General features: G+C 34.8%; 6 protein-coding genes across 6 annotated transcripts; 2 read left to right on the forward strand and 4 right to left on the reverse strand.

Moving 5' to 3' along the window:
* The first annotated feature begins 153 nt into the window (after positions 1–153).
* LOC104711636 (peroxidase 36) lies at positions 154–1,994 on the forward strand. Its single transcript, XM_010428338.3, has 4 exons — positions 154–532; positions 632–823; positions 918–1,083; positions 1,397–1,994. The coding sequence occupies exons 1-4, from the start codon at positions 293–295 to the stop codon at positions 1,813–1,815; spliced, it is 1,017 nt and encodes a 338-aa protein (XP_010426640.1). The 5' UTR covers positions 154–292; the 3' UTR covers positions 1,816–1,994.
* A 3,623-nt stretch (positions 1,995–5,617) lies between these two features.
* LOC104711637 (epoxide hydrolase 1) lies at positions 5,618–7,125 on the reverse strand. Its single transcript, XM_010428339.3, has 4 exons — positions 6,748–7,125; positions 6,456–6,635; positions 6,110–6,351; positions 5,618–6,018 (listed from the first exon to the last, which is right to left on the reverse strand). Exons 1-4 carry the CDS (start codon positions 7,123–7,125, stop codon positions 5,760–5,762), a joined length of 1,059 nt encoding a protein of 352 aa, XP_010426641.2. The 3' UTR covers positions 5,618–5,759.
* A 66-nt stretch (positions 7,126–7,191) lies between these two features.
* Positions 7,192–8,802, reverse strand: LOC104711638 (uncharacterized). The gene is made up of 3 exons (XM_010428341.3): positions 8,387–8,802; positions 7,904–8,025; positions 7,192–7,605 (listed from the first exon to the last, which is right to left on the reverse strand). The coding sequence occupies exons 1-3, from the start codon at positions 8,652–8,654 to the stop codon at positions 7,438–7,440; spliced, it is 558 nt and encodes a 185-aa protein (XP_010426643.1). The 5' UTR covers positions 8,655–8,802; the 3' UTR covers positions 7,192–7,437.
* A 502-nt stretch (positions 8,803–9,304) lies between these two features.
* LOC104711639 (uncharacterized) lies at positions 9,305–9,905 on the forward strand. Its single transcript, XM_010428342.1, has 3 exons — positions 9,305–9,334; positions 9,435–9,510; positions 9,604–9,905. Exons 1-3 carry the CDS (start codon positions 9,305–9,307, stop codon positions 9,903–9,905), a joined length of 408 nt encoding a protein of 135 aa, XP_010426644.1.
* A 786-nt stretch (positions 9,906–10,691) lies between these two features.
* Positions 10,692–11,670, reverse strand: TRX1 (thioredoxin H-type 1). Its single transcript, XM_010428343.2, has 3 exons — positions 11,452–11,670; positions 11,069–11,191; positions 10,692–10,981 (listed from the first exon to the last, which is right to left on the reverse strand). The coding sequence occupies exons 1-3, from the start codon at positions 11,593–11,595 to the stop codon at positions 10,850–10,852; spliced, it is 399 nt and encodes a 132-aa protein (XP_010426645.1). The 5' UTR covers positions 11,596–11,670; the 3' UTR covers positions 10,692–10,849.
* A 146-nt stretch (positions 11,671–11,816) lies between these two features.
* On the reverse strand, positions 11,817–13,899 carry LOC104711641 (protein RTE1-HOMOLOG). The gene is made up of 3 exons (XM_010428344.3): positions 13,250–13,899; positions 12,477–12,788; positions 11,817–12,402 (listed from the first exon to the last, which is right to left on the reverse strand). Exons 2-3 carry the CDS (start codon positions 12,750–12,752, stop codon positions 11,968–11,970), a joined length of 711 nt encoding a protein of 236 aa, XP_010426646.1. The 5' UTR covers positions 12,753–12,788; positions 13,250–13,899; the 3' UTR covers positions 11,817–11,967.
* Between the last annotated feature and the right edge of the window lie 640 nt (positions 13,900–14,539).

Genomic DNA, 14,539 nt, shown 5'->3' on the forward strand with positions numbered 1-14,539 from the left:
TTTATGGCTCAAGCCTTCTGTTGTTTCAAGTTTTACAAATTTAGGTAATGTTAGCACACGGGCCGATTCACGATTCTTATCGACATATTTCCATTTAAAATAACCAGAGTGATATTGACATTTTCTATTCCCAACACGAAGGCATACAGAAAAGAACGACAAATATGGAAACTATATATAGATGCAACGAACATAATATGTGAGTGTTGTACGTAACATTCATACCTGTCACACCTTCCTCTATAAATTATTCAACCATGCAATCATCCTTAGAGTCCCATTGAATACAGAAATGGTGAAGTCAATAGTGTGCATTGTTCTCGCTCAATTCTCACTTGCTGCGCTCTTACCTCTTTCTATGTGTTATCGAACACATGAATGCACAACCGCCTCTCTCTCCCCTTGGTTTTACGAAAACTCCTGCCCAAAAGCACAAGCCATCGTTCAATTCTTCGTCGCCAAAGCATACTCCATTGACCCTCGCATGGCTGCCTCACTGCTTAGGCTCCATTTCCATGATTGTTTCGTCAATGTTTGACAAAATCTACACTATTCTTCAAATATACAATGTTTTGACATAAATAAGGAGATATGTTCAGTCTTAATATACATACTTTGGTCATTTGTGCAGGGATGTGATGCTTCCGTCCTTTTGGACAGTAGTGGAACCATAGAAAGCGAGAAACGATCAACTTCAAATCAAGACTCTGCTCGAGGTTTCGAAGTCATTGATGAGATTAAGTCTGCCTTGGAAAATGAATGTCCTGAAACAGTTTCTTGCGCCGATATCTTGGCTCTCGTTGCTAGAGACTCCGTTGTAATTGTAAGTCAATCCTCCTATTACAATCATTACGATTTATAATTGTGCGTACGTAATTGTAACAAACACTCGTTGATTGTGTAATAATCTACACTAGTGTGATGGACCGACTTGGGAAGTATATCTTGGAAGAAGAGATGCAAGAGAAGCAAGCTTAAGTGGTTCCATGGAGAACATTCCTTCTCCCGACTCCACGTTACAGACAATTGTCAACATGTTCAACCTTCAAGGGCTCGATCTCACCGATCTTGTTGCCCTCTTAGGTATATTCCTCGTTAATATATACACTCGACCAATTCTATATCTTATTAATTATAATTTTTGAGTGAATTGCCAAAGGTTTTATTATTATTATTATTTGTGATTGCTTTAAGTATATATTGAGTTTATATATATATGTTTCTTGAAGCCATTGATTTTAATAATTAAAAGAATAAATAAATGTTTAAAATAAAGATGTGTGATTGTGGTTGGATATTTAAAAACTTAACTCATCTAAATATAAAAATTAAAACACTATATTATTGATAAATTAGAATCTTGAAAACTAATAAGTATGATTCAAATTAAATGTAGGGAGTCACACGATAGGAAACTCGAGGTGCTTGAATTTCCGACAAAGGTTATACAACCATTCTGGAAACAACGACCCCGACCAGACATTGAATCAAAACTACGCCTCTATGTTGCAGCAGGGATGTCCGATTTCGGGGGAGGACCAGAACCTCTTTAATCTTGACTACGTGACGCCGACTAAGTTTGACAATTACTACTTCAAGAATCTGGTGGACTTTAGAGGACTCTTAAACTCTGATGAGATTTTGTTCACGCAAAGCAGTGAGTCCATGGAGCTGGTCAAGCTTTACGCGGAGAATGAGGAAGCCTTCTTTGAGCAGTTCGCCAAGTCGATCGTGAAGATGGGGAACATCTCACCGTTGACGGGGACGGATGGTGAGATCCGGAGGATCTGCCGGAGGGTTAACCATGATGTTTGAGTGAGTTTCGTTATTGGATAGTCATATATATGGGTTTACATTAGGCTTGATCTGTGTAATTTTATTTTTAATTTTTAATTAACTTATGATTTATGAAAGTTTTGTGGTTGCATGGTTTACCCAAAAACATATTGATTTTTATTGCAACTGAATTTGCTAATGAATTTGAAATTTTCCTATTTCCAACAATGAAATTTTGACTCCATTAGGTACCATTTCTTTCTCGAAATTTAAAACTAAAAGTATCGCGGTGTATTTAAGAGTCTTCAAAACTTAAGGGGTGCTGTTGTAATAACTAGGATGTAGGCCCGTGCGTTGCCGCACGGGAAAGTAAAAACTTGAAATGATTAACATTGTTAATTTTACATTTCAAGTAAAAAACGGAACAAAACATTTGTTGGATCAAAACATTGCAATTTTATATAAACAAAGAGTAACAAAAACAAAAAGGTGTGAAATAAAAAGGTGTAAAAATTATTAGATGTGATCTTTGAAACACTAAGGTACAACAAAGAGGTGTAAACATAGAGGTATGAAATAAAAAAGGTGTAAAAATAAATAGATGTGATTTTTGAAACATGGAGGTACAACAAAGAGATGCAAAACTTAAGAGGTGTAATTTTTGAAAGATGGGGACACGGCGAAAAGACACAATTAATAATATGTAACCGTTGGGATCATTAATAATTTTAAACCGTTAGATGGAAAAATGGAACTAATCTCATCCATTGGATTAAAGTTGACACAAAAAGTGGGTTTGCTATTATATATTTAAAAAATTAAAAAAACACTTCAATAAAACAATTCTTCAATTTTACTTATTAACTTGTAAGTTTTGAAAATACTCAGTAAACAATTTTTTGAAACTTGTTTATGTTGTCCAGAAAAGTTTCTATATAATAAACAAAGAGGTGTAAGACATAGAGGTGTGAAACAAAAGGGTGTAAAAATTAATAGATGTGATCTTTGAAACATGGAGGTACAAGAGATGTAAACATAGAGGTGTGAAATAAAAAAATTCGTAAAAATAAATAGATGTGATTTTTGAAACATGGAGGTACAACAAAGAGATGCAAAAATTAAGAGGTGTATTTTTTGAAATATGGGGGTACGACAAAAAAACACGATTAATAATTTGCAACTGTTGGGATCATTAATAATTTTAAACCGCTAGATGGAAAAGTGTGTGCGGTTTTCACTAGATTGAAGTTTATATCTGTATATCCACCATATATTAGGAATTGATTTCCCACTTATGTCTATGAATCGGTACCATCATGTTCTTCAATCAACAACAGCAAAAACGAAGTCGATGTGGTGAAACATGTGATAATAATATCTCACCTTTTGATGTTTTCTTCTTTGGGTTAAACACTAATTTTAGAAATTACTTGCATTTTCTTTTTTTTGGCAGATTCCAGATCACTCTAAAAGTGACTGTTATACATTATGTTTTTAAAAAATTGTATATACAGATTAATTAGAAAGTTATCAAAGAATAAATAAGTTACCTTTAGTAGATCTTTTCTTTCTAACTTGACTTGTCATTTGGTCGTGCTTACGCTTTCTAGAATTTGATTTTGTGTTGTCACAAGTATGTCTGACTTTTTTTTCGACACTCTCTATTTCCATGCTCACTTGTAATATTTCTATATATTATCAAAATGTTTGATACCCAGAAAGTATAAGAAATTAAAATTCAACTAAAATTTTAAAAACTTTATTTACAAAAGAATTGAAACTAACCTGGATCATTTATATCTAATGGACATCCTACATTTCAAAAACGATTTTTACATTTATACCATGTTTGTTAAAAAAAAATAGGTTAAATAATAGAACATATATAAATTTATAATTATACCATGTTTGTTAAAAAAATTTGGCTTAGCATCACTGCATATCATCGTGCCTCTCGTATCTTGGTTTTGGTTTTTCCAGAAAGTCAAAAAATAAAATCTGCACATTGAGAATTAAAAACATTAGCCATGCAAAAAAATATAGCACGCGTATTTATTCAACGAATCAAAAACATGAAAACCGGAAAGGCTAAAAATATTGAAGAGACTAAAAGTTTACAAAACTAAGATTAATGTATGAACTTAGTAGTGTCGACTAACAATAATAATAATCTAACCGAAGAAACACTACAGGTCAGTGAAAATATTAAATTACCTTGAAGTAGAGATTGATGCTTGTTAGTTAAAAAACACTTCAATTAAACAATCTTTTAGTACTCAGAAAACAATTTTTGAAACTTATGTTGTCCAAAAAAGTTAATATATAATAAACAAAGAGGTGTAGGACATAGATGTGTAAAATAAAAAGGTGTCAAAATTAACAGATGAGAAACATGGAGATACAACAAAGAGGTGTAAGACATAGAGGTATGAAATAAAAAGGTGTAAAATTAAGAGGTGTGATTTTTGAAAGATGGGGGTGTAATGAAAAGACATGAATAATAGGTACAACAAAGAGGTGTAAGACATAGAGGTACAACAAAGAGGTGTAACATATAGAGGTGTGAAATTAAAAGGTGTAAAAATTAATGGATGTGATTTTTGAAACCAGGAGATACAACAAAGAGATGCAAAGACTAAGAAGTGTGATTTAAAAGGTGTTAAAATTAAGAGGTGTGATTTTTGAAAGATGGGGGTGTAATGAAAATACATGAATAATATGTACAACAAATAGGTGTAAGACATAGAGGTACAACAAAGAGGTGTAACATATAGAGGTGTGAAATTAAAAGGTGTAAAAATTAATGGATGTGATTTTTGAAACCAGGAGGTACAACAAAGAGATGCAAAGACTAAAAGGTGTGATTTAAAAGGTGTTAAAATTAAAAGGTGTGATTTTTGAAAGATGGGGGTGTAATGAAAAGACATGAATAATAGGTACAACAAAGAGGTGTAAGACATAGAGGTACAACAAAGAGGTGTAACATATAGAGGCATGAAATTAAAAGGTGTAAAAATTAATGGATGTGATTTTTGAAACCAGAAGGTACAACAAAGAGATGCAAAGACTAAGAGGTGTGATTTAAAAGGTGTTAAAATTAAGAGGTGTGGTTTTTGAAAGATGGGGGTGTAATGAAAAGACATGAATAATAGGTACAACAAAGAGGTGTAAGATATAGAGGTACAACAAAGAGGTGTAACATATAGAGATGTGAAATTAAGAGGTGTAAAAATTAATAGATGTGATTTTTGAAACCAGGAAGTACAACAAAGAGATGCAAAGACTAAGAGGTATGATTTAAAAGGTGTAAAAATGAATGGATGTGATTTTTGAAACCATGAGGTACAACAAAGAGATGCAAAAACTAAGAAGTGTGATTTAAAAGGTGTAAAAATGAATGGATGTGATTTTTGAAACCAGGAGGTACAACAAAGAGATGCAAAAACTAAGAAGTGTGATTTTTGAAAAGATGGGGGTGCAACGAAAAGACACAATTAATAATTTTAAACCGTTAGACTAAAACTGAACCAATCTTATCCGTTAGATTAAAAGTTGACAAAAAAAAAATGGATTTGCTATATATAGATAGTTACGTTTTGCTTTAATTGGGCCTATTTAGATTTGTTGGGTCTTAGCCCGAGAATAATCCTTGTCTGTAAAACGACGTCGAACTGCTGGCTGCAATCTTGTTTTTTTTTGGTTAGAAAAGCTCATAACTACTCTCAGATGAATGAACCACTTCATTTTTTTTTTTCACAAATGGAGTTGGAGTTAATTTAACACTCTTGCTTTATGTTGTTCATAAACTTCTTCAAAGAAGCACAGATAAATACTTAAGAGCTTTTTATTCTTTAAGAACCATTATTATTGATGAGATCACACTCATGTTTCATTCTTGGATACACATTATTAGTAGTTGTTTACTTAAGACTAGAGCATCATGGTTCTTCTATAATAAGGGGGCCATAAGAACTGGCATGAGTTTACTCTGTTTTGCTTAACTTGTTTAAGAAGGAGAGAATCTCTTCAGAGACTTGTTGAGACTTCTCCTGCTGGATGAAATGATGACCATCCTCAATAACAACAACCTCAAGGTTAGGAACAACACTCTTGAAAATCTCTCCTTTTACATACTCCATTGTTCCATGGGGTCCTTCATTTCCTATATCTTTGTCTCCCGCTATAAACTTAGTAGGAACTAGGATTTTGGAGTCTTGCCACGGCGCCAATATCTCCCAGTTCCTGTAATTGCACATTTCAATCCTAGTTTTTGTAATACAAAGACTGTAGATAAAGTGAGAGAAAGAGAGAGAGGGAGAAGTGAACCACTTACAGATCCATGGCTCTGTAGTAATTCAAAGGGCCTGTGAATCCAGATCTTTGAAACTTGTCTGCATACACTTGAATCTCTTCTTCAGTTATCCAATCTGGTATAGTCGATGGTATCTCAAGATGATCTATGATCTCTGTATCAGGGGGAGCAACTACGTAGTCTGTTCTTGTCATCAGTAAGAACTTCTTCATTACCGTCAAGCAATCATGCTTGGCAAATGCAGCCTCAGCTCTTCCTGGTTTCTTTTAAAAACCGAACGAGAGAAAACGAATCAACGACGACAACTGAGTACCATAATAGTAACACTATAACATCATAAATCTTGGAAGTAAAATTTGGGTTTTACCTGAAACTGAGAGATGTATAACCCATCTCCAAAACTTTTGAAAAAATCTGAAGGTTTGAGTTTTGGATCTCTTGGAGTATATGGAACAGAGAGACTTATGTAACCTTTGACTCTGTCTGGTCTAAACAAGCACATACACCAACCTATGATCGCTCCCCAGTCATGCCCTGCTACAAAAGCCTACAACAGTTAAACAATAACATGTAAGCTTTTCTTTTCCTGAAATCTATCTATTTAAATCTAAAAGTTGGATTCTCAAGATTCTTGAGTCAAGAAGATGATCACTTATCACCTGAGCAGTGCCGTAGTGGTCGAGCAAACCGATGACATCAGCGACGAGGTGGCTCACAGTGTAAGACTCGTGGGTAGGAGGAGAATCGGAGTCAGCGTAGCCTCTGAGATCTGGAGCGACCACGTGGTAACCTTTGCTCGACAAGAAATCGATCTGGTGACGCCACGAGTACCATGTCTCAGGGAAACCATGGAGTAACAGAACCAAAGGCCCTTCTTTGTCTCCTTTCTCAGCAACGTTTAACCAAATCCCGTTGGTCTTGATCTTCTTCTCTCTAACAGAGCTCGTCATGTTTCTTTGTCTTGATCGTTGTGAGAGAGAAGAAAATTCAGCGACCAAACTGAAGACTATTAAAAGAGTTGATAAATCGAAGTACATACGTGTCGTGGCGGCGAATGAGACCAGGCCTCTAGATATGTTACACGTGGAGTTGGTACGTCCTGATTCAGAAATCCTTGAGTTTCAGTTTCATGAGTTGCCTTAAGTAAAAGGATGTCTACCAACAAGAAACACATGACAAAAATATAAAGAACAGAAACGTCAAGTAACTCTCAGTTCTTCAGACAAAATGGGGAGTTAACTCTCAACAAAACGCGCCAAACACAAGAAAGAAGAGTAATTCTAACTCAAGACAAGAAAAAGAGATTGTCATTTGGCATTATTTCTGTGTTTGATTGAGTGAAAGCAATCTCAAGAAGACATTGACTTCTTCTTCTCTTCTTCGAGCTGCTGAAGTTCAGTCAGTCTTTCAGCCCAAGCTCGGTCTCTTGCGACAGCAGCCATCTTACGTTCCACTTGCTTGATTCTCTTCTTCCTCTTTGCCTCTTGCACCAGCGCTTGCCTCTTCTTTTTCTCAGACTGTGAAAACATACACGACAACTTCAACTTATCAGTAAACGAAATGTCTCTCTTAGAAAACAATCTAAAAATAAGGAACATTGCAGATTGTTTTGCCAAGAAATGGAAACAAAAGAGATACATCCTTTTTATTTTCCCATAGGTTACTTTTGAATTCTCAGCTTTCAAACTTTTTCTCGTGAGTACAATCTACGGATTCTCAACACTCCAAGATTTTTCACCTAATAATGTCATGCTACGCAACCATCACAAAGCTATCGAATTTCTAAAAACAAGATACAAAGGAAATCAAACCTACCAGTATAAAGGCACGACGCTGCCCAATGCGCTTCTTCGCATTCCTTCTCTTGACACTGCCCTTATTAGGATTGCTTGAAGAAATTGGCTCGCCAGGTGTATATTGAACATATGCATAAGGCCCTGCAATGTCCTCAAATCTTGTTATTCATCTATACAATCCCAACCACAGATCCTCTCTAGCTAAATCAATTTTATCAGTAACAACACAAGCTGAGCTTTTAACACAATCACAATCCACTAAAACCGAACGAGATCAACACTAAACCCACGAAATACTAATTCTTAAACAACATAAACAAAACCCCCCTATGAAGATTAGTAGATTACACTAACTTTGTTCTGATTCACACAACACTCATCCCAATTTAACAAACAAAGCATCAATTTTTGCACCCCCAGACTTAAAAATGAACACATATAAACCATCAAAATTCGATTTTTTATGGTTCAAAGCTAGTCATCAAAGACAAAAATGACAAACCTGGAGGTTTCAATTTGGATCTTTTCCTCTTGGGATGAGTCATGGGTCGTCTCTTCGGAAGCCGAGTATCAGTTAAGCTTAAGCTATGAAAATGGTTGGTCAATGGAAACCATGGTGACCTCAAATGAGTCGTCGATCCTCCGAAGAAGGAACATAACTCAGGCTTCGCAGCTGGAATCGACGCAGACGAGTAGTTAGCGGCGGCGGCACGCGAAACTAAGGTTCTCGACAATGGACGAAGTATCGATCTGATTGCTCCGAAACCCATTTTCACCAAAGCATCAGCGAACAGATTCCGATCCGAAAAAGCTGATGAATTTACCGATCAAGCTTTAGCAAATTTCACCAAACGGAGAAGAAGAACTCTTCGCTAAACCCTGAATAGCCTACTCAAACACTAATGGGCCTTATGGGCCTTTAAAGTCTGATTGGGCTCACAGTTTAACATTGGGCATTATTATGTCACGCACATCAAGTTAGTTAAATGTATTCTATGACTGACTATGATAATTGATTTTAAATCAATTAAATAGTGGAGATATTATTGTCTCCAAGTCTCATAAAAAAAATATTGCGAGAATTTATGTGTATATTCCTTAAAGATAGGAGTGTAAAAATATGTAGCTGGAGGAGGAGACTTGAATCGTAATTTTCATACCATTTTAGAATTTGGGGTTGTACGTATACTACATAAGGAAATAAAATATTATACCAGTAACGACATTAAGTCGAAATATGAAACCATATTAGTAATATATAGATATAGTTACCTTATAACAACAGATTAAACATCCAAATGAAAATCTTCAATCCAATATAAATATATAAATATACACCACAAGCTCTCGTTCATTTTAGCATAAACAGCTTCATTTTTTTTATTTTTTTTGTCAAGAGTCCACAAGAAGGTGACCAAACATGTTTTCGTCAAGTACAACTAAAAACCTGGTCCGTTTTCAAATCTATCATTCGATAAATCATATCATTATTTCTCATATTATATCATTTGCTAGTTCGGTTCGTCACATATTCGAATGTTTTCTTGCAGACTTGTGGGTTTAAATTGAACACCAACTCCCCTGAATGGCACAAGAGCATGACGAAAATCCTCAAGAAAATCAGAGGTTAATTTGGTTCTTTCTTCTATCTATAAGCATATATATATATCGTATGTTTTTGGTCGACTCAATTCTCTTTATGATCATAATGGTTTTTAGGAGGGAATTTTTGGATAGACGTGGATGAAGGAATGGCATACGTAACGGGTCAAGGAGATCCAAAAAAGCTACTAAAACTTATGGGTTCGAAGAGAGGCAAAGATGCTGAAATGGCGTTTGTGAAAACCGGAACACATCATCATCGTCCTCATCATGATCCTAACTTTTGCAACAACTATCAAACTTCTTTCTTTGGTGGGCAATCAGCAACGCCATATTGGCCTGGGTACTATCCACAAGGGCAGGGAATGCTACCTTTTCAACAATACCCATTCGGATATAATAACTACGGTTATTATTAAACCTTTTTCAGAGGATTTTTTTTTTCTATTACATCGAGATCGAGCAAAACCCTTTATTTATTTTTTTACTAAATTAGGGGTTTGATTCTGCTTGTATCGATAATTTTTGTTTTCGTTTTTGAAACTTTAGATGCATGGATATTCTCTCTGCGTTTTATTATCATCAGCATAAGAGAATCTAGGAAAATTGATTTTCTCTTTTTCTTTTTTTGTTTTGGTGTTTTAGTTTATTGTATGAATCCGATGATATTCATTGATTAAAAGGTTCTTCGTATAAACTTTTATAGAATGGTATGTTTCTGTTTCAAGTTTTTGCATTTTTTCCTTCAGGCTTTATGGATATATATTAATCACGGATTTGCTAGTTGTATTTGTGGATGCAATTTCTCGTCTTTCCTTAGATGAAACGAATTCATCAGACTAAAGTTTCCCGGAAACGTTTTATCTTATTTATTAGTGGATATATACTTATTGTCATTCGTGTAAATCTTTGGTAATTTATTACCATAGGGAAAAAAAATCCAATCTTGAGTCATAAAGCCTTCGATGGTCTTACTGTCTTGGAAGTTGGAACCCACATGTTTTCAGGTTACTCGGTATCCAAACATATTCCTCATCTTCATTGCTCAGAGTGATCTTACCAACATGAGAAGTTACATTCTCTTTGGGAGAAAGCTGTCTTCTTATTTACGCAAATGGCTAGAAATAGATTTCAAGGACAGGTGTAGTGTAGAGGGTATAGTTTTCTAATGTACATTAAAGTGTAAACTAGTAAAAGCAAAGAGATTTGAAGATTCAAATATTACAATATTATTAGATGAGTTTAGACCAGGATCATAACAAAGGGCGAACGACTTATAACATCTCAATACTAGTAAAGCAATTAATTCAACATCTTAAGATATAAGACTGGTTAAAGCTATAAATAAATGCTTATGAAAATGTTAAGCCAAGTGTTTGGTAATGGTAGACTGAAGCTCATCTTTCCTGGCCCCAACAACTTTGTCCAGAATCTTCCCTTCCTTCAAGAACATGAAGGTTGGCATCGCCTCTATCGCCCAATCACTTGCCACCGACTGTTCCAACAATAACATAAAAGGATTGTGATCGAAGAAAACAAATTTCTCTCAAGAAAAAGGGAATTTTGTTTTTAGTGAATATACCTTCAATTCATCAATATCAACCTTGAGGAAAAGCACATTGGGGAGTTTCTTAGCCAAATCAGCAAAGAATGGAGCAATGAAACGACATGGTCCACACCAAGAAGCCGTGAAATCAACCACCACCTTCAACAATTTACCATTTCATAAATCATATCATAAAAATTGAAAACATTACATGTCTCTACAGGTAACATACTGGGGGTCCCTAATTAAGTTTCATAGAAACATATATAGTCACTTGTACTCTAGTCATTATGATCTATCCATTGCATAGCGTCAATATGAGAGAGATCAAAGACTCATAAGAAAATCCAAACAAATCAAAATCTCAAGTCCATAACTCAACAAAAAAAACTCAAAAATTTTGAGAGAAGGAAGATTACAAGAGTTTTGGAGTCGTTAGCCTTCTGGAGTTGCTCGTTCCATGACTCAACGGTGTGGCACGCGATCACTTGTCCCTCTTCCGAAGCCATCTTCTCTCCGTCTCTCTTTCTCTGCTCTGTTCTGTTTTCAATTATACTTAGCATGCGCTCGCTCACTTTTCACATATGTATCTCGTAGAGTCGCCTTACAAATCATAGTTTTTGCCATCAATATTTTTCTCTTTCTCCTTTATTCGACGCGTGATTTTGTTTCCCATAATTACACCCACCATATTTGCTACTTTCCTTCTTTATCCAAATCATAAATATTCCCACTATACTCACTCAGATTATACTTTGTAACAATTAACACACACAAACGAAAATTGCAAGTAAAAAAATGTTCTGTAGACATGAATTGTCTGTACACAACCAGCCTTAGTTCCGTCCCATTCCGACAAAAAGTTCACACATTCAAACCCCATTTCTTCAACATCATTCATAACTCTCTAACCAGATACTTAAATCAATCCAAATCTACAGCTGGATCAGTTTCTTGAAACAATAGGTTCCCATGATGAACCAACCAATAAGCAAAACCGCTACAATAGAGCAGGAAGCTATGAAAGTCCAACCACCAAGAAAGATTCCTAAAGTATAGACTATGACTGGAGGTAACAAGGATTTTACTACAGCCGCTTTGCTCACCCAACGTCCCTTAAAGAAAACAAGTGCCGCGAGATTCACCACGTTCCACCCGCCCGACCTTACCCCTAGACGGTTCAGGTTGTTGGCTACAAAAGAATGACAGTTGCATGTGAATATGTTATATGAGTGGTGTTGGTACTCTTGTGTGCCTTTTCTCAGTGCACCATCCCATGTTGGCTCTTTCTCATCATGAGTATCTTCTTCTTGCCCATATCTGCTGCTCTCACCATTTAACATACATGAGCCGGAAGGACAAGATGGATCCTGAGTTCAATCATACAGTTGTTAGCTTGCATAAAAGTGGAAAAATTAAAAGCCAGCTTCTTGCAAAAACGAACCTTTTCGGTTTTGATTTGAATATATCGAGAAACAGATCCAAATGCGAAATTATCAACACAAACAAAATTAGGTCCTGCAAAGTCGAGGATGACACCGTCTTCTCTGCAAATACCTACATGGCCAATGAAGGGAATCAACCACGAAATGAAGGGTAGAGGAGTCCAGACAATGCAGCATGGGAACCTGTCCCTTCTGGGATAAATCTTCATGGAATCTGCAAAACCAATCATCATCCGATGTTCTGAGTCTGCATCTGCAGCTGTCTCTCCTCCCATTATCAAACTCCAGGGAAGGTCTATTAATTTGATTCTCTGTCCACAAAACAACATTTCCAGTGATCCCCAGGTAAGTAAGTGTAAGTAAGAGTCAGACTCAATAAAACACTAAAAGTCTTACTGTAAGACTCAACTCAATAAAACAGTAAGATTTTGACATGTACAAGTTTTCTCAATACTGGGATAGGGACTCATCATCATCATCTTGGCCTATACCAAGATACACAAGTAAACTCTATAGTTATAACCAAAATAACGATTTGCCAATAGTTGCACAACCTAGAAGTCGCTATTCACCGTGTACCAAAATCAATTCAATGACATTGTTCTATCAACACATTGAGCTAATACCACATCTTCTACACTATATGATGAATCCATAGAAAAATACCATTGAAGATGCATAATTTTCAACTAGCAAACGAGTCAACAACATCGAAGCATCTCATAGACCTAGATTCCGAAACTTAATTCATAACGAATAGATCAAAACCTACCAGTTCAAGCGATAAAAGACGAAGAATAAATCGGATCTAACACTGCCTTCTCGTTTAGAAGAGTGATTCGTCACTGCCTTTTTCCTGGGAATTTTTTTTTGTTTCTCTCTCGATCATACGAGAATTTACGAACGATGGCTAAAGGAATGTGTTTGACTACTTGTTTAAACCCCTGTTCTAAAAATCTGTCTAGGCGCCCGTGTAATCGCCGATTACACGCTGGGCGGCTCCTTACCGCCGGGATTTCATTCAAATCGGCCAATAAATCGGAAAAATCAAAAAAAAAAAGTTTGAGGGCTTTTGAACTTCTAACTATGATTTTCTTTCATAGATCTATTATATGAGGGATGAAACTATGATAATAACAAGTTAAAACAACTAATAATTGAAAAAAATGAAGAGGCAGCTTTAAAATTAGGGTTTACAGATGGTTAGAGATTGACAAACAGAAGGAAGAAGACGAGGGCAAATTCGTCATTTTGCATTTATTAAAAAAACTGGAAAAAAAAAAACGCAAAATCAGAACTTCAGAACTTGGGTCTCGAACTCATACAGATTTACAGATTTGTAAGATTTGTAAGATTTTACAAAATCAGAACTAATGATAACTCTTGGTAAGATTTTACAGATCTATATATACATACAATTATGAAATTAATCCTTATAATTATGAAATAAATCCTAAACTTGCCACTTATTTACAAGACTGCCATTGAGTTAATTTTAAAAAAATAAAAATTGGATTGGATTTGAAAATTATATATTATTAACAGATGAGGATCCAAGCCCTTTTCATTTATACATTTTACAATTAAGACATCAGACCAATATTTTTGGGCCCGAACGAGCCCAATTTTTTTTTTCTTTTTTTTTCCATTGAATTGTTTTTAGAAGCTAATATATTACTAATATTAAGATTTTCAAACAATACTAATAAGAATCAATTGATGTGTTACATAATAAGAATCAATTAATCGACTTGCACAACTCTAAATACAAAAATCTTACATAATATAGGAATAAAACAACAAATAATACAAATTCAAATTATATTATAGTCATATATTTTAAATTTATAATATATTATGTAATACTATTATCTTTACATTGTAAATGAAATAGAAAAATTAAAAAATAGTTTATTTGTTGACTAAATAAAATTTAATGAACATTAAGGATATATATAATAAACCACACCATATAGTAAATGGAAATTATACACTACATAATTATAGTTAATTCAACAAATACAAAAAATATTATTTACATATATATATATATGTAATATAA

Source organism: Camelina sativa, chromosome 9 (assembly GCF_030686135.1).
Source record: "Camelina sativa cultivar CO46 ecotype springtype chromosome 9, ASM3068613v1".
Lineage (NCBI taxonomy): Eukaryota > Viridiplantae > Streptophyta > Magnoliopsida > Brassicales > Brassicaceae > Camelina > Camelina sativa.

What these genes read in the sequence shown, in the direction of transcription:
- LOC104711636 (XM_010428338.3), top strand. Translation starts at nt 293, where the DNA reads ATGGTGAAGTCAATAGTGTGCATTGTTCTCGCTCAATTCTCACTTGCT. An exon ending in TCCATGATTGTTTCGTCAAT is followed by an intron (nt 533 to 631) that starts GTTTGACAAAAT and finishes TCATTTGTGCAG; the next exon opens with GGATGTGATGCTTCCGTCCT. An exon ending in CTAGAGACTCCGTTGTAATT is followed by an intron (nt 824 to 917) that starts GTAAGTCAATCC and finishes AATCTACACTAG; the next exon opens with TGTGATGGACCGACTTGGGA.
- LOC104711637 (XM_010428339.3), bottom strand. Translation starts at nt 7,125, where the DNA reads ATGTACTTCGATTTATCAACTCTTTTAATAGTCTTCAGTTTGGTCGCT. An exon ending in ACCACTACGGCACTGCTCAG is followed by an intron (nt 6,636 to 6,747) that starts GTGATAAGTGAT and finishes TAACTGTTGTAG; the next exon opens with GCTTTTGTAGCAGGGCATGA. An exon ending in TACTACAGAGCCATGGATCT is followed by an intron (nt 6,019 to 6,109) that starts GTAAGTGGTTCA and finishes GTGCAATTACAG; the next exon opens with GAACTGGGAGATATTGGCGC.
- LOC104711638 (XM_010428341.3), bottom strand. Translation starts at nt 8,654, where the DNA reads ATGGGTTTCGGAGCAATCAGATCGATACTTCGTCCATTGTCGAGAACC. An exon ending in ATCCAAATTGAAACCTCCAG is followed by an intron (nt 8,026 to 8,386) that starts GTTTGTCATTTT and finishes AGGACATTGCAG; the next exon opens with GGCCTTATGCATATGTTCAA. An exon ending in AGCGTCGTGCCTTTATACTG is followed by an intron (nt 7,606 to 7,903) that starts GTAGGTTTGATT and finishes ATGTTTTCACAG; the next exon opens with TCTGAGAAAAAGAAGAGGCA.
- LOC104711639 (XM_010428342.1), top strand. Translation starts at nt 9,305, where the DNA reads ATGTTTTCGTCAAGTACAACTAAAAACCTG. An exon ending in CAAGTACAACTAAAAACCTG is followed by an intron (nt 9,335 to 9,434) that starts GTCCGTTTTCAA and finishes GTTTTCTTGCAG; the next exon opens with ACTTGTGGGTTTAAATTGAA. An exon ending in AATCCTCAAGAAAATCAGAG is followed by an intron (nt 9,511 to 9,603) that starts GTTAATTTGGTT and finishes AATGGTTTTTAG; the next exon opens with GAGGGAATTTTTGGATAGAC.
- TRX1 (XM_010428343.2), bottom strand. Translation starts at nt 11,595, where the DNA reads ATGCTAAGTATAATTGAAAACAGAACAGAGCAGAGAAAGAGAGACGGA. An exon ending in CTAACGACTCCAAAACTCTT is followed by an intron (nt 11,192 to 11,451) that starts GTAATCTTCCTT and finishes AAATTGTTGAAG; the next exon opens with GTGGTGGTTGATTTCACGGC. An exon ending in TTGATATTGATGAATTGAAG is followed by an intron (nt 10,982 to 11,068) that starts GTATATTCACTA and finishes TTGTTGGAACAG; the next exon opens with TCGGTGGCAAGTGATTGGGC.
- LOC104711641 (XM_010428344.3), bottom strand. Translation starts at nt 12,752, where the DNA reads ATGGGAGGAGAGACAGCTGCAGATGCAGACTCAGAACATCGGATGATG. An exon ending in TTCAAATCAAAACCGAAAAG is followed by an intron (nt 12,403 to 12,476) that starts GTTCGTTTTTGC and finishes GATTGAACTCAG; the next exon opens with GATCCATCTTGTCCTTCCGG.